The 24122-nt window shown below is 44.5% G+C and overlaps 1 protein-coding gene across 3 annotated transcripts in view; it reads right to left on the reverse strand.

Moving 5' to 3' along the window:
- Window positions 1-19699: 19699 nt before the first annotated feature.
- RNF150 (ring finger protein 150) overlaps window positions 19700-24122 on the reverse strand; it is a 160440-nt gene continuing 156017 nt past the window's right edge. For all 3 annotated transcript variants that reach the window (XM_084884269.1, XM_084884270.1, XM_084884268.1), the window contains one exon: window positions 19700-24048. In XM_084884269.1, the coding sequence (XP_084740395.1) occupies window positions 24004-24048 (45 nt within the window). In that variant the 3' untranslated portion in view covers window positions 19700-24003. The remainder of the gene's footprint in view (window positions 24049-24122) is intronic.

Below are 24122 nucleotides of genomic sequence, written 5' to 3' on the forward strand. Positions count from 1 at the left end.
CTTCCCAGGTGTTCTCTACATCAAATACTCATCAACTTATGCCCAATCTTAAGTAATGACATCACTGAAGAGACTGCTTGTTGTTCGTTTTCCAATTTAGTTTGAAGGCTTGGAGGTTTATTTGATTCAATCCAGTTAGATATCAATAAAGCTTGCACATGCCACTGTAAATGAGCTCTTCCAAGAGAAGACTGCAAAGATGCATTATGTTTTTCTCCCTGAAGTTCCTCCAAAGATAAAGCTGTTGAAAAATGAACTTCATATTTTTAGGATTCCACTCTATATATATATATCTGTATTTGCTTTTATTAGGAAGGACATCTTCACACCTGGAGATCAGCTAGGTGTATTAATTTGTGTATCTGCTATTATGAAATTTCTTGGAGATCATTGTCAGCATTTTCTAAGCATCCTATCTTGCTATTACCAATAACTGTACATTTTTATAATGCTCTTAAACTCACAGAGCACATTGACTTAACCCCTTCATGTTTATTCTTCTTAAAAGAAGGCATAGTCCAGGAAACTAAGATTTGAGTATCTTCTTCAAGCAGCTAATGAGACAGATGCTGCCTAAACCCAGTCCTGGTGTTACACCTGTATTCCCTCCTGAACCCACAGGGATAGTGTGCTATCAGTGTTATTCATGAATCATTTCAAAAATGTAATTTTATCCATACCGTATCAACCAGATTTGGAGCTAGAAAAACTGAGTTTCTTCTCTTTGATGTAATTCAGAAAATAGACCAAAATGTAGCTAATGGGATGATGAAGCATTGTGAGAAAACTTAGGCTGTGATTGTGGTGTATGCTTCTCAGAAGTTGGCCAATCCCCTGCACACTGTTGGCTGGGTCAGTACTGCTCCAGCTTAGTGCACTGGTATCCCAGTCCTTGCTTTAGCTGCCTCCTTCTGGGACTATCCTCCTTGTCTGGAAGCTGGGCCTGGTGCAGGTTAAGTCCAGCTTCCCTGTTGTTAAAGCAATAGCCCACCTGAAACTGTTAAATCTACTGTAAAACACCACAAGGCAAAGTACCGTAGGCATGGCCCATCCCCCTTTCTTGGTCACTCTCAACACTGCCTCTTCTGATGTCTTTTCCCTTCAACACCATTTGTGGTGGTCACTTTAACTAGATGGCTCTCCTTTGACAATGCCATTGGTAGCCCCATCATTTCATTGCCCTATTGAGGCACAAAACAACTGCCTCTTCTCTTGCTGAATTACAGATTTTGCATGTCCCCCCTAGAACTGTCTTCCAAAAACCCACTTGTCTCCCATGTTGTCTTCAGGTGAAAAGCTCATATGATTGATGTGGGTAAACGTGTGAAACCATTGGGCCTGCTCAATGAACTGGACCTCAGCAGTGAACTCCCTCCTTGCTGTTGTTGGCACAATGGCTCACTGTTAATTCAGTAATACAGGAGAACTCCTCAAGGGCCAACAGCAAGGCACAGGGCCAGGCAGGAGAATTTCCTACCTGTTGGGTGGTTACCAAGATTAATTCAAAGCATTCGCTAAGCAAGGCCTGGTGAGATCTTTCTGCACACATTGTTTCAGCATAAAGTGTGCTGTTTGCATTTCTAACATACAAAAGCAGGGGCCATGTATGAAAAAGAGACGTTTGTTTATGAGTCAGAGCACCTTTTGTTTTTCTGACTGTGGTTGGCTTGGTTCCCTTCATTTGGTTATGGTTTGTGCACAGCATACCTCATTGTGAGCTGGAGGCCCGGACCGTGCAGGGGGCTCCCCATGGCTTTGGCCTCACAGATGGGATCTGGGCTTGATGTCACACTGGAGTGATTGCCCATTTCTGTGAGAGACGCTGGTCCTTTCACATGAAGTTGGAGCTAAGGAGAGCCACATTCAGATGTAGGAAATGGATCCCAGGAGCTTCCTAATCACGTGTCTGATATTAATAATGTCCTTCTTTACATTTGTTCCTGAAATATATGTTGCAGGGCACGTTCAAGCTTATTATGGGGGCTATGAGAAAAGGTCTGTTCCAGGCTCTGTTCCACGCAAGGGAACAGGGTGGAGAAAGCCATGGAGTCATGGGGCAGCATGGTGTGCTTGAGAAGTAGCCAGCGGTCCAGTGCAGTTGGAGTGCAGAGCATGTTGGCAAATGGCTCATCTCCAGGACTTTGTTGTGGCTCAGGAGGACAGCTCCAGTCTTGTTTATGCTGGATCTATATCAACAGGTTATTGGATAACTATCTAGACTGCTCAATTTTTTTTTTATATAGTTATTGATCCTCATACATAATGAGTGGCCTGAGAATTCTCTGGTTCTAGGGAGAAGCAGAGAATTTAAAAAGAGGAACAGAGAGAAATGAGGAGCTTTGTTCAGGTCTAATTTCCTCTGGTGTCTAAGTTTGAATGTCACAGGGTTACCTTGAAATTTTATTGTGCATTGTAGTAATTATTTGCCTTTTAAGATAAAATAGTTTCTCCATTAGTTTTGGGGAAAGAAGCCAGAATTCATTACAGACTATTCCTTGTTATGTCATGAAGGTCCTGGGGGAAATATCTGAAAAGATTTTTGCTCATAGCAGGAGGGCTGCTACTTTCCTAACTCTCACCTTCTCCAAGTCCTTGCTCACCTATTCAACATGCTTATCCTAACTATCCTATTTAACAATGCAAAGATTCCTCAACACCCATACCCACTTCCCCTTACCCTGTCTTATGCTTTTTATTCTTTATATTACTTATTACCTCCCAAATTACTATCTTTATTGTCAAGTATCTATCTTTCTTCTGCTTCAATATGAGTTGCACAAGGGTGTGGATCTTATTTTTTCTCTGCTCTTTACCCAAAGCCTAGAGCCGTGCCTGGCACATAGATGGTGCTCAGTAAATTTTGTTGAATGAATGGAGTCCACCGAGGCCAGGCTTTGTTTCAGGCCATACTTTGCAGGCCGTACTTTGGGAACATTTTCACGAAGGATGAGAGACATAGAGAAAACCAGTGATGCTCTTAGCTGTGGCTATTGGTTCTCCAAAAACGGAATTAGATTTAATTTGTTCATAAGGTCAAGAAATGAGATGTGATTAGTAAATGCCAAATTGGTCAGTGATGGATGTGCGGGTCTCATTATCTCCTGCTCTCTGTCTCTCTGTTTCGGCCATGTTGTCTGTCCCACAGCCATCTGGTTTTCTTTGTCTCACAGATCTTTGCCGATGGAGGCTGAGTAGTGGGGTGAGAGTCTGGGGATGTGGAGTGACTTGTGTGTAACTGGAACCAAATCAGTAGCCCTTAATCCTCATCCCCCAAAGAACGAGGAGATGCTGGGAAGCAATAATTGGGTTCCCCAAGCAGTTCAGAAAGTTCAATGCCACATTTTCCAGGCCTTGCAGAGACTAGGAAGTGATTAGGGGAAGTGAAGCTACCTTGGCTGACCTCTCCTTTCTGGTTTAACTTTGTTCTCACTTGTGTCTGATTCGCTTTGCGCTCCCATGCTTGATGGTTTTGAATTCAGCTTAATCCTTTAGCTAAGCTTTTAATGTTTTGATGGGTGGGAGACCATTACAAAGTTTTTCTTCATAATTGAACGAAGTTCACACATGCAGAGGATGATTCAAAACAGAGTAGGCTTTGCTCCTGTGGCAGCTTCAATCCAGAGAGTTCACTTAGAAGGAAGTGTTTCCCATCTCTCTTCTCTGTCTGCCCCCACACTCTCACTTCTGCTTCTTCTCTGGCCGAGGTTGTCATCCATTTATTTTAATCAACCTGGTCTTCCCTTGGAAGTGGCTCCACGTCACATGCAGATAATTAAAGGAATGAAGGAACAGGTGAATCTCCTATTTAGACCTCATGTTTTATGTGGTCCTGGGCTTTGACTTCTCTCTTCCTCTCTCTGGAAGGTCACTAAAATGAAAATCCTAATTTTTAAGGGTAGATAACTACTCTCAAAGTGAAAGAAGCTTCTGTTTGCTTGTTGCAGATAAGAAAGTAAGGGTTTATTAGTTGAGGAAGTGATGCCAATACGGGATATCAAAAATAAGCTAGTGCTCAAGTACCTGGCTCCCTGCTGGCTCCCAGGGGATGGGTTACATATGGGAAAAATCACTAACCAGGGTGATTAAAGGAGTTGGGATCCTGGGCTCAACTGAATTGATTTGGGCCAGGGCGGGGAGGAGTTGATCATTGTATCAGGTCCTCATGTCAGCCATGGCCTTGGCCTTGTTCTGTCTGGTTTTGTGCAGGTGTGGTCCGTAGGTAGGGTCATTCCATTTCATGGGGTTGGGGTTAAAGATAGCAAGTGAAGTCAAGATGCTATCTTTAGCTTGACCGAAACTCTGTTTTTGTGTCAACAGATCTGAGGCTTTGTTCTTAAGACAGTTTGATACTGACTTGAATCTGATGTCTTCAGGACTTAATGATTAAAGAAGGGAGGTCAGCAGGAATGGGTTTTCTTCTCATCAGAAGAAGTAAATTATGAAATCTAAGTGTTGTTTTTCTGAGACTGTTACATATGTAGTGTGGGGCAAATGAATATTTAGTAGATATTGTCATTCTATCATTACCTGTGTCCTTGAGATTCAGAATTCTCATCATAGAATTAAGGAAATGTATACAGATATAGCAGAGAAGCGATTTATTAGGAAACTTAGTAATACTAAACTTGAATTGGAAATGCCAGTAAATCAAGAGATTTTTTTTTTCCTTCTTTTAAAACATGTATCTACCACTGAAGAGGCATCTAAACAATAACCAAGCTAGTAGCCATGTATTGGTATTTTTCTCTTTTCCGCATCCAGTGTGGAAAGAGAGTGGGTCCAATTACTGAGTAGAGGAGCTGGGGATTTGGAAATAAAAGAAAGAAAGAGACAAGACACAAAATGGGGAAAAAAAAAAAAAAAAAAAAAAAAAAAGCTGGAACCGGGTGGGACAGGGACCCAGAGCCAATCCAGCAAGTTATTTTATACCTCCAAATACCATGGGCCAAGGACAGAATGCACTTGAGGTCACAGCGAAGACTAAGCAAAGAGTGTTCTAATTGGTCCAGGGCAGGGCAATATAATCTTGCATTGAACATAGCTTTCCTTGGCATCCATGTTTCTCTCTCTATGGCCTTGCTAAGTACAGGCTGAGCTGAGTTTTCCAGGTTTCCTGGTTTAATAATAGCACCAGCCTCACCTGAATGAACATATAGAGGAGCTAACCTGCTCCCTATCAGCAAAGGTGTCCTGGGAGATGTTTCTCTATAAAATATGCCCTTCTGATGACCTGTGTCAAATATGACAACATGTTTGTTTTATGTCCTCTTATCTCTTATTCATATCTCTTATTTTTACTCCATATTTTTGTAGCTAACATTTAAGTGCTTTGCTGACATTAGTTTCTCCAAATCTCCCAAACAGCCTGGTACATAATACCCAAATATTGCTAGTTCTAACTTCTGGTGAAAAGTTTTTTCTTTTTAACTCGGTTGTTCCACCAATCATTTATTCTACAATTACATATGGAAAACCTACTCTAAAGCGGGCTCTGTGCTGGGCACTGGGACATATGGAGAAAAAAAAATTCATCCTAATCCCAAGGAATGTGTGACCTAGAGAGAAGAATTGATATCAGTCCAACCATGGCATCCATGCATTATTAATGCTGAACACTGTTTAATGCCGTGTTTACCACATGGAGCAGGCCTATTGGTAGGCTCCAAAGGCAAAATGCAAGATGCTCTGTAAGCCTTTAATGGGGCTACTTAACCTGGGCTTAGAGGTGAAGCTTTCCCCAAGAGAAGGCTGCTGAGCTGAGACCCACAGGATGAACAGGCAGTGATTAGAGGAGGGTCGGGGTACAGGGATGGAGTGGGAGCAGCACAAGGTCATTCTGCAGATGGTGTCAGGGGCCAGATCATGCGGGAATGAGATCATGTTAAGGCTTCTTGGGCTTAATAGAAATGGGCGGCCAGAGGAGAATCCAAGATGGCTGCACAGGTAAACACCTAGCCGCAGCCGCACCCAACAATTTCAATAAAATACAACTAAAATATAAAATGGACATTACCCAGAACTACAGGAAAGTCGACTGACTGGAAATTCTACAATGAGAAGCAAGGAGAAAACCAGAAGGAAGAGCGGAGGAACTGTAAAAACCTAAGGTATGGACGGAGACACGCTGCGCGTGTGCGTGGAGAGGACGGAGCCGGAGAGGAGGGGCGGCTGAGTGCGTGGCTGGCGTTCCCTAGCGGGAAGGAGATAAAAGCTCTGACTGTGCTGGGCCCCAGTTCTGACTGATCAGAACCCCAGTTCTAGGCCAGACCCTGGGGACCCAGGCTCATCCAGAGGGAGCTGGGCTGTAAGGTGGAACCCCGGGGGAGAGGTGAAAGGAGGTCCCGGAGGTGCGCACATTGCGCACAGAGAAAGGACGGTTGGCTGTGGGAAGGAGACAAAAGCTCAGGACTGCTCTGAATGCCACCTCCAACTCCACTTCCAACTGAACTGAACCCCAGTTCTGGGCTCATTGGCGGAGAGCCTAGACTGTTTGGTAGCAGGCGAAAATCGAGGGCACCTTTCTTTCAGAGGTGCTTGCAACGAGTACTGAAGGGCGGGGCTGATGAAAGCCAAGGCTGTAGGCTCCACCCTGAAACCCCACCCCATCAGGGAAGCTTTGAAAATGCCGAGACAACGAAATAGCTCACAAATGAAAGAAATGGAGGACAAAAAAGTGACTGGATATAGAGTTCAAATCTATGCTTATAAGGTTTTTCAAGAATTTCCTAGAAAAGGTCAATAAGACCTATGAGGATATGAAAAGGGATCAACTAGAATTAATAAGGAATCAACAAGAAATGATAAGGGATCAACAAAAAATAAAGAATACGTTGTCTGAAATAAAAAAATATTATACAGAGTCCTAAAAACAGAATGGAAGATCGCAAGAATCAAGTCAAAGATTTGGAACATAAAGAGCCAGAAGAGACTCCTCCACAGAAGCAAGAAGGCAAGAGAATCCAGAAAATTGAAGATAATGTAAGAAACCTCTGGGACAACTTCAAGTGAACCAATATCAGAATTATGGGGGTCCCAGAAGATGAGAGAGAGCAAGATATCGAAAACATACTGAAAGAAATAGTGACAGAAAACTTCCCCCACCTGGTGAAAGAATTAGACTTACAAGTCCAGGAAGCGCACAGAACTCCAAACAAAAGGAATCCAAAGAGGACCACACCAAGACAAATCAATATTAAAATTCCAAGAGCAAAAGACAAAGAGAGAATATTAAAAGCAGCAAGAGCAAAGCAGGTAGTTACCTATAAAGGAGCACCTATATGATTATCAGCTGATTTCTCAACAGAAACCATGCAGGCCAGATGGGAATGGCAAGAAATATTCAAGGTGATGAATAGTAAGAACCTACAGCCAAAGATAATCTACCCAGCAAAGCTATCACTCAGAATCGAAGGCCAGATAAAGAGCTTCACTAATAAAAAAAAAAGCTAAAGGAGTTCATCACCACCAAAACAGAATTATATGAATTGCTGAAGGGGGTTCTTTAGGAAGAGAAAGTAAATAAAGATAAAAATTATGAACAACAAATACGTAACTATCAACAAGTGAATCTAAAAACCAAGGAAATAAAAAAAAATCTGATGAACAATATTAACTGTTGAATATAATAGAATCAGATGTATGGAAGGGGAGTGAACCGACGATTCTTGGGGAAAAGGGGAGAGGGGGATGTGGAAGAGACTGAACATAAACTGTGCACCTATGGATGAGGACAATGAGGGGTGGGGAAAGGGCAGAGGGTGGGGTGGGAACCTGGTGGAGGAGAGCAATGGAGGGGGGGGGGGAAGAAGAACATTTGTAATAATATGAACAATAAAAATTCATTAAAAAAAAAAAAGAAATGGGCGGCCATAAAAGGATTTTAAGTGTGTGTGTGTGTGTGTGTGTGTAGGCTTCTAATGCTGCTGCATTTAAGAATCAAGTGCATGAACTACCCTGGGAAATGCTATGTGGAACAAAACACTCATGGCCAATAAATAAGCAGATGATACTCTAAGAACATTGCTCCCACTTTTTTTTTTTTTTTTTTTAAACAGGCTTAATACAAGATATTTCTAGTTTTGTCATTTCTAACCTGTTTTCATTGAGAGGCAGATACCTGGCTTCAGTAATGTGTAGCCCGAAGGGGCTGTTATCTGGTGCAGTCCAACTTATTCTTCCTTCTGTGAAACACACCCTTCTCCAGCCATGTTGGTTGGAATTGTCTAACTCCCCCTTCCTTACTGTACAGGTTTTACTGGAGAAGGTTTCTGAATGGTTGTTCTCCCTCCAAGTTATCCTATCAACTTCAAGGTGGAAGCCTTGCACCTCTGTCCACCTCTGCCAGGGCATTTTTTCTATTTGATGGCCAATGGCGCCCCCTACTGGGAGAAACAGCTCAACTGCAAAAAATACCAAAACAAAGGGTAAGTATTCTGTAACATTTGGTATATTGGTGTCTATGTGGCTTACCCATCTTATGTTAAATGTAATTGCTGTGCACCAGCTAAGAAACTTATTTATTACCTTTGCAATAAGTTTGGCATAATTACAAATGATTAGCTTCTCATTTGGCACATTTTCCAATTACTCTGGATTAAATTAATACAAGTCACAAATTTATAGTCTTGCTGAGCGGTAAAGGGGGTTAAAAAATGGTGATGGAAGGGGACTAGACTTTGGGAGGTGAGCACACAAAGAATAATACAATTGTATTACAAAGTTGTACACCTGCTATTTATATGATAGTATTAACCAATGTTATCCTAATATATTTAAATAAAAATAAAATAAAATAAAATAAAATAATTAAAAAAATCTGGATTTGATATTGAGAAATAATTCAGTTTCTCCTGCTTCAAGAAGAAAATATAACCACTTCAAGATACCAAGTTCTCCCTTCTATTTCTATAATTTCCAGGGAAAAAAATTCCACAATATCATCAAAAGCCAATTTTTATGTCTCTAGTAATCCAATGGGTTCATCTAAGAAAAGCATCTCCTTTTCTTTTCAAATAAAGCTATTTTAGGGTAGTTTTTGTTTTCAGAAAAGTTACAAAGGTAGCACAACACCTGGTTTCCCCTATTGTTAACATCTGCCATCACTGCGATACATTTGCTGCAATCAAGGATCCAACATTGGTACATTACCAGTAACCAAACTCAGACTTTATTTGGATCTCACTAACTTTCTCCTAATGTCCCTTTTCTGTACCAGGATCCCATCCTAGATAGCAGGTTATGTTTCCTTGTCCTACTCTCCTTGGGCTTCTCTGATCTCAGACAGTTTCTGTGACTTTGTTTCCGATTATCTTGACAGTTTGAAAGCACAGGTCATGTATTTAATAGAATAATCCCCTCTCCACGTGGATGTATCTGGTGTTTTTTGGGAAGAAGAGCACATGCATCCCATCATAACTGGGAACACACCACTGACATGACTTAAAGATTAGAGGTGAGCTCTGATCACCTGGCGGGATTGTGGGTTGTGGGGGATGCTTGTTGGATTTTTCCACTGCAAAATTACCTTGTGGTTGTTCTTCCTTCTTTTAATTTAAATATCTTTCTTTTTATGTTATAGATATAGAGAAACTCGACAACTTAACTTCCTTTCCAAAGACAAAAGGAAATGTAATATGGTGGCAAAGGGAAGCTTTTAGGAGACAGAAAGACTTGAGTTTGTCAGCAGTTTTGCCAGTTACTAGCTGCGTGATCTTGGACAAGTCACTTCCTAAGCTTTACTAACTGAATTATAAAATGGGAATAATATCAGTACTTTCCTCAGCTGGTATGGTGAAGGCCAAAGGACAAGAAGTATAACAAGCACTTACTGAGTGCCTGGTGCACAAACATGCCTAAACCAACTCTAACACTCAACTGTTTGCTAGTATTCCTAAATTAACATGATAGCAGTACTCATGAGCACTGTGTATTTATTTTAAAGTCACTACGGAGTTTACTCTTCAGAGCCAGCAATTCCCAAACACGTAATTCTTTCCATTTATAAGCCAGCCTGGGCTTGGGGCCCTTGGGCTAAAAGGCTGCACACTGTGGGAGCAGCGCCCCCTAGTTGTGCAACGTGGTCTTCCCGTTGTGGGCCTCTCCCTGGGGAGAGATGACTCCTGACCAGCCATTAGTTGACAATCCTCACTAAGGATACAGTGTTGAGCCAACAGCTCCAGGGTGACGGCTGCCTTGGCAGCCTGGGAGAACATTCAGATAGAGGGCCCTGGGAGATACAGGCAGGGCTAGATCACATGGGACCCTGTGGGATACCCAGATTATTCCTTCCTATAAGCAAGTTGAACATAGCAATAAAACATTTTTTTTTCTTTTTCCCCCCAAAATATATTTTATTGATTTTTTTACAGAGAGGAAGAGAGAGGGATAGAGAGTTAGAAACATCGATGAGACAGAATCATCGATCAGCTGCCTCTTGCACACCCCCTACTGGGTATGTGCCCGCAACCAAGGTACATGCCCTTGACCGGAATCAAACCCGGGACCTTTCAGTCTGCAGGCCCACGCTCTATTCACTGAGCCAAACCGGTTTCGGCTAATAAAACATTTTTTGATGAAATTTAGTCTCCTCCAAATCCACCATCATAGGATCAAAGCAACCCCATCAAAATAATGATGCTACCTGCTCTCCAGTCCTGCTCTGCTTTTGGGGCCCTGCTATTGGGTATGAAATGACTACAGTGGTAGTTTGTAAACTTTATAGTGCATTGGAGTCCTGGGAGGGCTCCTTTAAACAGGGATTTTCTTTGCCTTTCTTAAAAAATTTTAAAAATTGATTTCAGAGAGGAAAGGAGAGGGAGAGACAGAAACATCAATGATGAGAGAGAATCACTGATCAGCTGCTGACTGCATGCCCTCTGTTGGGGATTGAGCCTGTAACTAGGGCATGTGCCCTTGACAGGAATAAAACCCGGGACCCTTCAGTCCACAGACCGACACACTATCCACTGAGCAAAACCGGCTAGGGCTCAACATGGATTTCCTATTTTTCACCTGATAATTCCCATGTCGCCAATCTTTATGAGTAGGACTCTGCACGCTCTTTCAGTGGCTCATTTCCAATATGTGTTGTGTTGAGATTTTTTTTTTAATGTACCGCTTTAACAATTTCTTTTTATTTATTTATGGATTTGCAAGAGAGAGAGGAAGTAAGAGAGAGAAAGAGAAAGAAACATCAATTTATCATTCCACTTATTTATGCATTCACGGGTTGCTTCTTATATGAACCCACAACCCTGGCATATGGAGATGATGCTCTAACCAACTGAGATACCTGGCCAGGCCTTTGTTGAGGTTTTTGATTGAGTTTGTATTCCTGAGGCTTGGTGTGTGAGAACCTTTGAGGTCTGGGTTTAAGAAGTATAGCTTCAGTGAGATATGAGTTTGATTCTACCAAACACTTCAGTGTAGCTGCCAATCTGGGACCACTTTAAACTAAATCTCGCTTATCTGCCACAGTGGGTGCTGGCTTTGTGCCAAGGTCTCTGACTCTGACCCTGGACTTTGTCTCTGTCCCTGAAAACCCTTGTATGGCCTTTGAGTGAAGGACAGTTTGTCCAATTTTAAAAAGGATCATTAAACACTACAATGAAAGACAGCTATAGAAATTATATGTGATCCACAGAGCCTAAAGTATTGATTATCAGGCCCTTTATAGAAAAAAACAAACAAAAACTGTTGCTCCCTAGACCATGAGGATCAGCACATGCGTCCAGGGCAAACTCCCTTTCCCACGGTCCTTTTCTCCTCCCGATGGTCCTTCCTTCTGGCTTCTGGCTCCCAGGCTTTTCTCCTACTTTCCACCAGTGGAGCTCAAATCTTAGGAGATTTGGATGTGAGGGCGATCTGGCTGCGACATCTGTCACCCCATTGATCGCCAGGTTTGATTCGGCTGATCTGGCTGGCTAGGCGGGTGTCCCCCTCCTCCCTCACCGATCCATGTGTGTCCCTCCCGAAGCTGCGCGCTCGGTCGAAGAGGACGACTTTCCCCCAAAAGGAGAGGACTGGTCTTCGGTCAAGGGTATACGAGTAGCTGCGCTCCCCTGCTAGGACCTCCAAACAAGCTCTCAAATCTTAGGAGATTTAAGGCATTTTATCCCCATGCTTTCAAATGTCCTGTAGTTGGGGGGTTTCTCTGACATCTACCCCACCCAAAGCCCCCTCCCCGCAGTAATACAAGAGAAAGAATTCCTCCCTCTGTGTTTCTCGGCAAGCACAGCTCAACACCAGAACAGGGGCCAGAAGAAGAAGAGCACGAAATATAACTCCCCTTGGGATCTTCATGCGATAAGCTTTTTTTGCAAAGCTAAGAAGAGACAGCATTCGCTGGGAACTCACTGTGGGGTTGTGGTTGCAGTGGTGTGTGTGGTTGTATTGGTGGTAGTGGTGTGTGTTGTGTTGGTGGTAGTGGTGTATGTGGTTTTGTTGGTGGTAGTGGTGTGTGTGTTGGTGGTAGTGGTGTGTGTGGTGGTGGTAGTGGTAGTAATGGTGGTGGAGGTGTGTGTGGTTATGTTGGTGGTAGTGGTGTGTGTGGTTGTGTTAGTGGTAGTGGTGTGTGTGGTGGTGGTAGTAGTAATGGTGGTGGTGGTGTGTGTGAGAGTGAATGAGTGTGAGAGTGTGTGAATATGTGCGCTTGTACCTTCTCACATACCGTGCCTCCCTCCATCCTATTCTGCTTGCAGATTAGAATTGTAGCTGTTCAGGGAGCATTTCCTGACTGTAGGACAATTTCCCCGTTGCTATAACGAAGTCCAGCTCTCAGTGTTTCTTGTTTTCCCCTCCGGAGAGCTTTGAGCAGCCTGGAGCTGCCAGGATTTATGGAAGGATTGTGGTGCAGGCCAGAGAACTCTGGCACTGGGTCAGGACCCCCCCTTCTCTCCCTCCCCTTACCCCTCCAGCTCTAACCCTGGCCTTAGTTAACACCCTCCCTTTCCTCTTCCTCCTCCATTCACACAAAGGGAGTGGGAGAGCGGAAATGGGAAACTGACGAGAGGCAGGGGTCCACTTTTAATATACTCCATGTTGTAAAGGAGAGGCTCTCTGTGTGACTGGCCTCACTGGGAATTTTGCGGGTGTAACATCGGCCCCGGGCCCAGCGTATCTTCAGGCCTGACTCCTTTACATCCTTACATTCTCTAATCAGCGGCGCTGCTCTCACATTTATTTATAGACACTGATGCCCATTCCAAAGCGCTGAATTGTGTGTGTGTGTTTCGGAGAGATTTGAGAGCCTTGGCTCCCGCTGGATCTATAATATCGGTGGCAGCTGTGTTGTGTATACAGCTCTCATAGCAACCAAAGGCAGCTGCTGGCCGGAGAGCTGGCTTCGGCTTCTCCCCAGTTTAGTGCACGACCCTGGAGAACAAAGAGGGTGGGAATGTCAGAGGGAGGCGAGGAGGGGGTGTTGAGGGGCAGGAGGTCAGGGCTCTGACCAGACCTTTGGATATTCCCATGGGGGCAGGGCGGGATTGTCTTCTAAAGCAGAGGTCTGCCTCCCAGGGTGCCAGCGAGTACAGGCCCCACTGCCTCGGCTCCCGGTGCCTCCCACCTGGGCCAAGGCGCTGGGGCGGGAAGCAGCAAAAGGAGAACTAACCTGTGAGGGCTGAGGATTCCCTGGTCTGAGATCACAGCCCCTTATTCTGCTCCCCGCCAAGGACAAACAGTAATAGTGAGATCCGAGGGAGACTCCATACCAACAGGTGTGAGGACATCTGAGGTAAATTAACTTTCTGTGCTTGGATCACTATGGATGGCCCTAAAGTAGCTCATAAATTGTCACTTGAATTTCTCAGGAGCTGGTACTCTCACTCTTCTGTAATCATCACTGAGCAACAAACAAACAAACCACAAACAAAACAATACAAAACAAAGAAAACAAAAACCCCGCATGTATTTCTTCCCCAACCTGGCGCATGTATTTCTCGGCCAAGGCAAGGGGAGGAGTAGGGATGCTAACATGGGCTTAGGAGGAATAATGAGACTTAGAAAAAACCAAACGCATTTAAAATATATATATATATTTTATTGATTTTTTTTACAGAGAGGAAGAGAGAGGGTTAGAGAGTTAGAAATATTGATGAGAGAGAATCATTGATCAGCTGCCTCTTGCACACCCCTTACTGGGGATGTGCCTGCAACCAAGGTACATGCCCTTGACCAGAATTGAACCTGGGATCTTTCAGTCCGTAGGCCGGCAGGCTTATCGCATTTTCTTTTGCTCCCTGAATAGTGGTTTAACTCCCAGTACCCCAGAGGGGTTAACAGACTAAGAATCGAGTGCAAAGCTTGCCTTGCTGGCTTGTTACAAAACTCTGGGGAGTTTTCCATTTTCCATCCTCAAAAGGTTAAAGATGCTGCAGAACCAAAGCCCAGAGTGGAGTGTCCAGGAGGGCAGGGCCCCTACTTCCCGAGAAAGTGTGACTGTGAGTGCCGCAGCCCCCAGTGCTCCCTCGCACACGCGTGTCCCCGAACAGCACCCGTCAAGTGTTTCCCCGGCGCATCTCCGCTCCAGGTGCAGCGGCTTCAGGCGGACCTCACCCTGCTAGACGTGGCGCAGGGACAGAGAGAGACAAGATGCTTGTGGGGCATGTGAGATGGGGGGGGGGGGGGACCAGGTCTAGTAGCTTCTTTCTAATTTGAGCATCAACACGTTCCACACCATGGTCTTGTCCAATACAGTGTTGGAGAATATAACCCTTAAAATTGGGATTCTGTTTTCAATCAGCTTTAGAAAAGCTGAGTAATGCAAAGTTACACCGATGACTTCAGAACAGCCTTCTTGCAAGTTCTTAATAGCTCCTCTGTCTTGTATGAAGCGTTTTTCCAATGAATTGACCTTGGGACTCTGTGCTTCCACCAGCGTCAGGGCCCCAGACGTCAGCTTCACCGCAGACAGTAGGCGTCTGGGCAGAGAAAGATTGCACTGCTGTAAGCTAAGCAAAGTTTAAAGTCCCTTGTCCTGTGGCATAACAATCCTTCAGCATCTTCCTCTGTGAGCTCAGTGTGACCTAGCCCTGAGAGCAAAGACCCGGAAGACTGATGTTTTCCCTGTGGTCACAGCAGCTCTGGGGGGAGTGGGGGTGGGGGGAGAGAGTAGAGCAGAGAGCTCAGGAGGCTGCCACCCTCCCCATGCAGTCTGAGCGGCTGCCAGCAGGTTGTGTGTAGGCCACAGCAGGGAGGGGCGCCCGGCCAGGTGGAAGGCAGGCTTGGCCAGGCTGCACTGTGCTCGCCATACCCACCCCCTGCACTTCCAGGGGCTATGCCTCAGCCTTGGACGGGCCACGCTGAGGGGCCTGGCAGTTTCAAGTGAGTGAACAGCAAATGGGGGCCTTTCCTTCCTCCCAAGGCTGGCAGCTTCTGTCTTTCTTATTTCATTAGCATTTCCTTTCCCTGCTAATTCAAAAGAACTGATGTTTGAAAATCCTTTAGAAATGTGCAAGTAAATATAAAAAGGGACCTGGCCACCCAGCGCACCTGGTGGGCTCCGGGTGTGACCCTGCATAGGGTCAACTGCCCCAGACGGCTCAGACTATAGGCCTCAGTCCCATCATGATGCACCACAAGCTAAGTTTGCCCCCACGTTTCTGAATTGTTTAAACTATGTTCATCACTTCACCGAGATGCAAAGAGCTACGAGGAGATCAGGTGCCTAGGACCTGATTTACAGGAGAGAAATAATGAAGTTATTGAAATCTCTCCTTCTTTGACCATAAACAGGATTTTTATAAATATCAGGGTTTTAAAATCCATAGGACAGCCCTAGCTGGTCTGGGTCAGTGGAAAGAGCGTCCGCCTGTGGACCACAGGGTTCCAGGTTCGATTCTGGTTAAGGGCATGTACCTTGGTTGCAGGCTCCTCCCTGGCCAGGGCCCAAGTTAGGCGTGTGTAGGAGGCAACCAATCAACGTGGTTTTTTGTTTTTGTTTTTTTTCCACATCGATATTTCTCTCTGTCTTTTCCTTTCTCTCCCACTCTCTATAAAAGCAATGGAAAAATATCCTCGGGTGAGAATTAAAAATAATAAACAAACAAATAAATAAATAAGATAAAAAACAAAATCCATAGGACCCCCTCTGGAACTCAAGACGAGGCAGCACCATGAGGAAATACAGATGACACAAACACCAGCATCTAGTTCCATTTTATTAAAAAACAAAACCAAACAAAATTTTTGCAATGAAATTTCCTGGAATTCACAATCCTTTTCCAATCATTAGAGTTGCACTTTTTAAAAAAACCAGTACATAAGAACACGATGGCACTTATTTACACGATAGTCTTCTATATAACAAAAATAGCCGTGTTGTATGCTTGAATGTTTCTGACTCTCATCCTTAACATTTCCACACTCCCAGTAGGAGACAAAAGGTTTATGCTCTCCAAGCACACAGAGAATAGAATCAAGGGGAAGAAAAGTCTGTGTCTCCCGACAGAAGACAAATCCCTTTAAAGACTGTTTCTTAAAACTTCTTTGTATTTTGAGATATAAAGTGCTTTGGAAGGAATAAAGTAGGGGCCCAAAGTGGGGAAGAAGAAAAGAAATTTACACAGGAAATAAACAACTACACTGCCTTAACTAATCATTTAAATATGCCCGTGGCTTTGTACAGAAGATGATGTTTGGGTAAAATAGATACACAACCCTTCACTCAATTTTTCAGCTATGAAGAGAAAATCAAAGTCCAAATTAAAAGTTACCCATGAAAATGCCATCAGGAATAACTGTGGCTTTTGAGTCATGTGGCAGTTCAACCAGTCTCAGGATCTGAATAGAAAGAGGGTGGGGACTGCTGGGCCGGGACCACCATGTGCATGATCTGCAGAAGGGCCAGAGAGACCTCCTGAGGAAGCAAAGTCAAATTCTATCTGTGACGTCATTCATTTTACAATAAAAACACAATTCATGTTTAGAAAGAAAAAAATAAAGCCATTGGATTCTTTCTTGCTAGTAGGGAGCCACTAGAGATGGATTTATGATGCCATGTTGGACTATTTCATAATGGTAAGTGCATTCTTTGTAGCAGATGTCTTTTTTGGTGGAAATAATGTGCTATATACAGAGGGGTAAAAATAAGTTTTTTTTTTCCTCCCTTTTAACATTGAACTGGCAATTGCAGGTCATGGTCTGCATCTACAAAATTGGGTGTCACATACAAGCTTCTTGGAAGGTTCCCCTGGAAACTAGGATCATCATTCCCCCGGATTATGAATATTTTAAAGAACAAGACCCATTATTATTATTTTTTTTCAGGAATTGAATGGAATGTAACTTTTCACAAATACAAAATTACTTCAAGTGTTCTAAATATAAGGAACATCCCACTATAAAAATAACAGCCCTTCCACCCTCCCCCACCCCTACATCTCTTTCTAATTATAAAATGGTACAACCATTTCAGATTACTAATGTGAAAGCAGGAAGTCAATATATTATTATGTACATATACAAAAACACATATTTCATACCATCTATATTCATAGAAAAGAAGTCTGTTTATTGATCTTCCTTTGCAGTTTGACAAGAATCAAGTTAAGTTACAAAACCATCAGGCCCCTGCCTTATAACTCTGTACCAACATTCCGGCCAGAGGCATCTTGTTACAAACAGAGCCGACAGTAGGTGCCAACCTTTTGCAGAAGGAAGGGCTACTGACAATGAGGTCTTCGGTGGGGTTTGCTTTCAACCTTCCCGGGTTTGTGACATTCCTTTCTCTTTTGATAGACCAAATTCTCAACTACGGAGAGGAATTGGATAGTAAAAGGCAAATAACTAGGTGTTGATGAAATGACGACTCTAGTCAAATCAACTGGCTGAAAGAATGGTGATTTTGCAGCAGAGGGCGCTCTGCCCTCTCACAATAACATCCTACTGAACAGTCAGTGCCATAGATACCAACACAAACGCAGACAGCAGAGTTCCTGTTAATCATCCTTCTTTAACTGCCACGGTTTGGTATTTTCTTCAAAAGAGTGGATACTAATGAACTAGCTCTTATACATGAAAATTCTTTGGCTCTGAAAAATCGTCACATTCTTCAAGAGGACAATATTCTGAGTTGTATAAAGCACTCAGTTTCTCTAAAACTTCTGAGGGAAAAGGGGACTAACCACTAGACTTTAAAGATGCTGTGGTACTAAGGCCACAAGACATTGTTTTTATGTTTCTGGATTTAGAAAGGTCAAGGTCAATCACCAGTCTGCAACAGAAACCCCCTGAAGATTTCAAGGTTTCCTTTGACGAGGCAACACACCTTCACTTTTCTTCATGAGAACATTAGGAGACAATGCAACTGGTCAATGGAAGAAGCACATGTCCATTTGGATGGTGAGCCGTCTTTGGTTTAGAGAGCACACATGGTCCCTACATTTTCCCTGCTTCTCTAAGCCCTCCACTTCCTTCATGACAAAACCAAGCAGTGACTATGGATAACTCAGGTTGAGCTACCTTCTCTGCAGATCTTTCTCCTGTGCTCTGTTTAGACTTGCAGCCTTTTAAGAAATGCAATTACTTGCCTTATCATATCATCCACAGATATTGATCAGGTGGCCACAGAGTGAAGGACTCTGTAGTTAAGTGCAAACATCAATAGTGACAAGGATGAGAAGGTCTTTGATCACTGAGATTCCTGAAAAAAAAAGCCATGGATGAAGCACTGGAGCAGGCATAGCTCAGAGGGAGGAAAGCAGAGATGTGAACGATACCCGCAGGCTCTTTGCAGAACAAGCTGGTTGTGCAGTTAAGCGGATAGAGAGTGCAAGGTCCACATCTAGGACCTGGAATCACTTGTTTAGTTTTGGGGTGACACTTCAGTGCTGTCAGAAGATTCAACATGAAAAAGTGTGGCTACTGATCTAAGGATCTTTATAAATGATTGTTCCTATTACAGAGGGCCTGGAGTTGTGCGATGGGGAGCAAAGTGGGAAAAGGGAAGAGGTAAGTGATGAGAAACTTATACCTACTTCTCAGAATTAGTTTAGTTTTTAGGTAATCCAAACCTCTGCTATCATGAGTGTTTAACTCCTTCACACACACACACACACACACACACACACAGACACGAAAGAAACAGGTTGGCTCTAAACCCAGGAGATGAGCATTTATTGAAAAGAATGTCAAAGAATGTCCCTATTCATATCCTGCCACCCTCTGCTCCCACTCCTTGCAGGTGGTATCCATACATTTTGGTCTGCCATCACCAGATGCACTCTCTGTCCTGGCCCTGCAATGGCATGGATGAAGGACTTCTGGGACACAGAGCAGTGCCCAAGGCACCCCGTGTTCCTCCCCTTAGGAAGCTGGTTTCTTTGTGTCTCTTTTTCACTCTAAGGAAGAGATGGCCTCTCAGATCACTTACAAAGAGCAAGCTCTTATGCTACAATGTTAGGAAGCAGAGTGGCCATTGGATACGGTTTGGCCCACACAGTTTTCTAAGAAACCCTAACCCCTGGGGCCTGGGATGAGCCAGGAAGCTGAAGGTGGAAGATAGTAAACCTAGATAGCATTCTGGAGTTGTTTCCTTGCCATTATTTGCCTGGGAGACTTTTCTGGCAAGGAAGCCTGGGAGAAAAAGGCAATAACTATAGATGGTCTGTGATAAAATTAGACATGAAAGTGAAAATCGGGCTAGCTCTTTTAAGGAGGAAGTTAATTTGCCTTTAGAGTAAACTGGGTATTGTCTTTTGAAGAAGTGCAACTATAGATGTTGTCATGAACAAGAAAACACCATCACTAATGAAGGTAATCGCATTAGTGACTCTATAGGTCTGGAGCCACCAACGTGTTTTCTGAAAAATGAGAGAAGCATGTGTGTAGGTGTGCACACACAGAAGCAGACAGGCAGAAAGAGAAAGCTGGACACAGAGACAAAAAAGGGGAAGGAAACTAAGTCAGAGCACATGACACATGCTCCCGGACATTGCCTCTGGGACCCTGGGACCAGAGAGCTAAGTCCTTGTTCCATAGAGGGTGTGACTCTACATCCCAGATTTTCTGAAAGAGTTGATTTCATGGGACTTCTTTGTGTGCAGTCAAGGCGAGGCACTCAATGGATAACTAAATGCCATTTATTCTGCATGCTCTTCGAGGAGTTCCACCTAAACAAAACTCATAAATGAGAAAGAATCCTATGCTAGGGCCCCTGTCAGCATTTTCAGTCCTGAAAGAATGGCGGCCGCAAGGAGGTCAGGGCACTAACACAAATATCCACTGGCACCATGGTGTTCCATACGACCAAACCCAGAGCCAAGAACGTCCAGAGACATTTCTACCAGAATGAGGGAAATGCTGAAAACAAGACAAAATAACCAACAAACCTCTTTGGATGGAGACTTGCCTCTGTGGGTATGATGCTCACTATGTGATGTCAGAATAGTCATGTGCCTTTGCCATTGGTAACTTCCTACCTTCTCAAACTCTCCCCTCGCCCTGCCTAGATGGTGCAGTTGACATTTCAGGGGTGACAAGCCCTGAAGGCTCCATCAATATGCAGGTGCTGCCTTCAGGATCGGGGCTAAGTTTCTCCCAAAGGGACCAGCCAACAGGTGGTAGCAACTCCTAGAAAAAGAAGGACGGCTAGGGGTTGAGGTCAAGTTGGATGACTCCAGTCTGGGATTCTCTTTGGCTCTTGAGCGCCACATATCAAGTCTAAGGGCTTGCCATGGAAGTGAGGGATATCCTTTTGTTTCAGCACCAAATCAACATGGCTTGTGTGATTTCCTACAAAACAATGGCCAGAGAAATCACAGCAACTGGTAATGAACATCAGTGGTGTGGTTAGAAAGTCCAATTTCCAGAAAGAGCGGCCTGAACATTCATCCATTACAAACTAACGGATCTCGGGGCCTCTGATTAGGCAACTTGGGTGGAGTCTAGTTCTCTTGGGAGGTAATTAGGTTTTCACCTTTTTTCTTTGTAAGGGCCGGGGAACCTTGTGAGAATATTGTGGAAGCTGGAGACCTGTGCTGTCCGATCGGTAGCTCATCCAAATTGAGATGCGCCATGAGTGTAAACTATGCAATGGCTTTAGAGGACTAAATATGGAAAAGAAGGTATTTCATGAATTCTTTTTACAGGAATTGCATGTCGAAACAATAATGTTGGATTCAAAAAATATGTTATTAAATTATTATTACATGTTCACTTCTTTTAATGTGGCCAGTAGAAAACTTAAAATCACATTACATTTCTATTGGACGGTGCTGGTCTGGAGACAACAGAAAAATGCAAATCAGTAAATACGCAGAAAGTTTGCATATACTTCTAGAGGGTTCTCCAACCTTTTGACACCCTCCATGAGTCACGGGATCCCCAGGTCTTTGGTGGGAGGTGGTGAGGAACACTGTGGGGGAAGGGCTGTTTCCATTTCTTCTGCATCCTTCTATGCTGGTTAAAAAGTTGTTTTTTAGTTACCTAAGCTACAGGAGGCATCTCTAGAGACGGACCTTTGGTAACATGAGAACCTCGCAGATTCAGGGGGTTTGCAACAGAGTCTTTGTGGGGTCAGGCCCACAGGCCTCCAGTGAGCCTCCTGGCCCCCAGCATCCACACAGCGCCCTCTAGAGGTTACTGTAGCCACATGCAACTGATTCCTCTGCACCTAGTCATGGCAGAAAGAGAGAACCATGGTCAGAGGACCATGCACTCCACAGGCATTTTCTCTCTGGGTAAGCAATACGATGCATCTTTCTTCTGCTGTTCAATTATCCGTCTAAATCCACTTGACTAAAGTTATCACTGAAATTTGTTTGGGGCCACGTTGACAGAAGGAGGAGTAGGTACTGCAGGCCCATTCTGACTGAGAGGAAGAATTGCACACTGAGGACCAGGCTTTGAGGGGGTCCAGAGAAGGCAAACTCTGTAACTAACGGCAGTTTGAGAACAAGGTGAAACTAAACAACTCCTCCTTTTGGCTGAAAACTTCAATCACTGAGATGTTCCTTCTTAGCAACCCAGGAGCACCCAGTCCCCAAAGCTGTTCCTCTATGTCACATGCCCAGCACCTCTGCCTCTCCAAGGTGGAAAGCTGGCTACCTGCCATCGCCACCTGCAACAAATGGATCCTCTGGCCGACTGCTCACCTGTGGTCCGAAGGCCACCGGAGCCTTGGGCACCACCTTGTTAAATTCCTCCACGTTACAGAGGAAGAAGGTTGAGGCCCAGCAAGCACGTGGCTCACCTGGGCCTCCTGACTCCTGCCTCAGCACCCTCTTCATTCCTCCCTGGATTTCAGCACAGGAGAGGCTGGACACGCAGAGAGATGAGTTATTTCTGAAGGTGGCAATCATGTCCCTTTAGCCTTGCTACCTGAGCAGAAGGCATCAAGTAGGAAAGGTCAAAGGTGGTGACAAAGAGCACCCAGCAGTGTCCCTTGACTTACACTCTCTGCTTCAGCAGGCAGCAAGGTCTCACGGCAGAGCCAAACTCTGTTTTGGGATGAGTGTTAGTGTGAGGAGAGGGAAAAGCCTCATCAATGCACAGAGAACTCAGGGAAGGCAGCTTCCTGTCCCTGTCAGCCTCCTACAGAGGTCAAGGTGACCATGGCTCACCACTTCAGTCATATGCGTGGGGAGAGTCTAAATGGATTACAAAATTGCCCACAGGAAAAAATAGCATATTTCTGTCACAGTTATAAAAAAAGATACAAACATAACAGTTTCAAATTGCAGATACCTCTTTTTCTTTCTCTGTCTCTCTCTGCCAGGAGAAACTTGACTTAGCCAACTCCCATGCTGGACTTTTTAGACCAGATGGTTCATTGACTTTTACCTCCTTCCTTGCTTGGTGTCTGGACTGGGAAGCAACCAGTAAAGGATTCACCGACATCCCTCGAGGTCTGGGGAGGTGTAGCAGATGTGTTGGAATGAAGGTGAGACCCCCATGGTGGTGGACACCAGGCTCAAAGCAGACGCTCCTAAAGCCTCCATCTCCTGCAGAAGCCAGTGAGGTAACAAAGCCTGGCCTAGCCTTGGGGGGGGGGGGGGGGGGAGCCAGCACAACAGGCATTTCACTTTCAGGAAGAATGAGTGGTACCTGGTCTTAAAACCAGGCCTGTAGTCCCAGCTATGAGTCCTATAGCCAATGAGAGGGACCTTAATGCCTGGAGGGGTCTTCTGAGCTCAGAGTTTCAGCCACGCACTGTAAGTAAGATCCAGACAAATTAAACTGCCTCCCTACAGCTTCCTTCTCGTGTCCCACAGCCCTGCACAGAGCCTGGCAGCTGGGAGCCAGTGTGATGTCATTGAGAAGGATGAGCAGCAGCCTCAGCACACTCAGAGTTCAGCGTTGAGGTCTCTGGCAGCTGGGAGTGTTAAGATTCATTGAAAAGAATTTAGATTCTTAACGAAAGCTGGCCTTCTTCTGTTTCAGGGTGCCGAGGCCCTTCCCAAAGCCATGCACACTCATGCTGAGAGGTCAAGGTCCTCCGTCTCAGGTCTCAGAGATTGACAGGGACTGATCACAGCAGGGACAGATGCTTCGAAACACAGTTCCATGTAAAAGCAGGAGTGGATCGAAGGAAAAACTAAGGAGTGGACCTACAGGAAACTATACACAGTCTTTAAAAAGAATCTGCCAAGGAAATCAAACAACAATTCCAAAACAAGAAAACAACACTGAGGAAAAACTGAAATGAATACTCAGAAGCTCCCAAAGTGTCCTTTCAGTCTGTGTTGGGGGCCTCTGTGTCTGCAAGGGCTTTCTACTTCCAAGCTGCCGAGGCTGTGGGCTGTTGTAGAGACGAAGAAACTGCATCCCGAGCAACTGGACTTTGGATATTGCTTTTCATGACCATTCTTGAGCAGAGTGCCCTGCTGATGCCGAGGTGTTCTGGAGGTGTGTGTGCCTGGTCCAAGTCTCAGGCACACCTCCCCCAACTTCCCCATGGGTCCTACCATCCCTTTCTTCTGTGTTCACCATCTCACGATTTCACCTCTTCGCAGTCCTGGTCAGTGGAAAGTTCTACATCAGATAGTCCAACCTCCATTGCCATAATCAGCGAGATATCAGAGTCACTGCTGACAGCTGGCTCCTGCTCACCTGGGAGGAGAGAGGAAAGTTCATGGTGAAAGCTGAGTTATGGCTTCAAATGATGTCGGTTATTTAGTACAGTT

This window comes from Pipistrellus hanaki, assembly GCF_964339955.1.
Source record: "Pipistrellus hanaki genome assembly, chromosome: 5".
Lineage (NCBI taxonomy): Eukaryota > Metazoa > Chordata > Mammalia > Chiroptera > Vespertilionidae > Pipistrellus > Pipistrellus hanaki.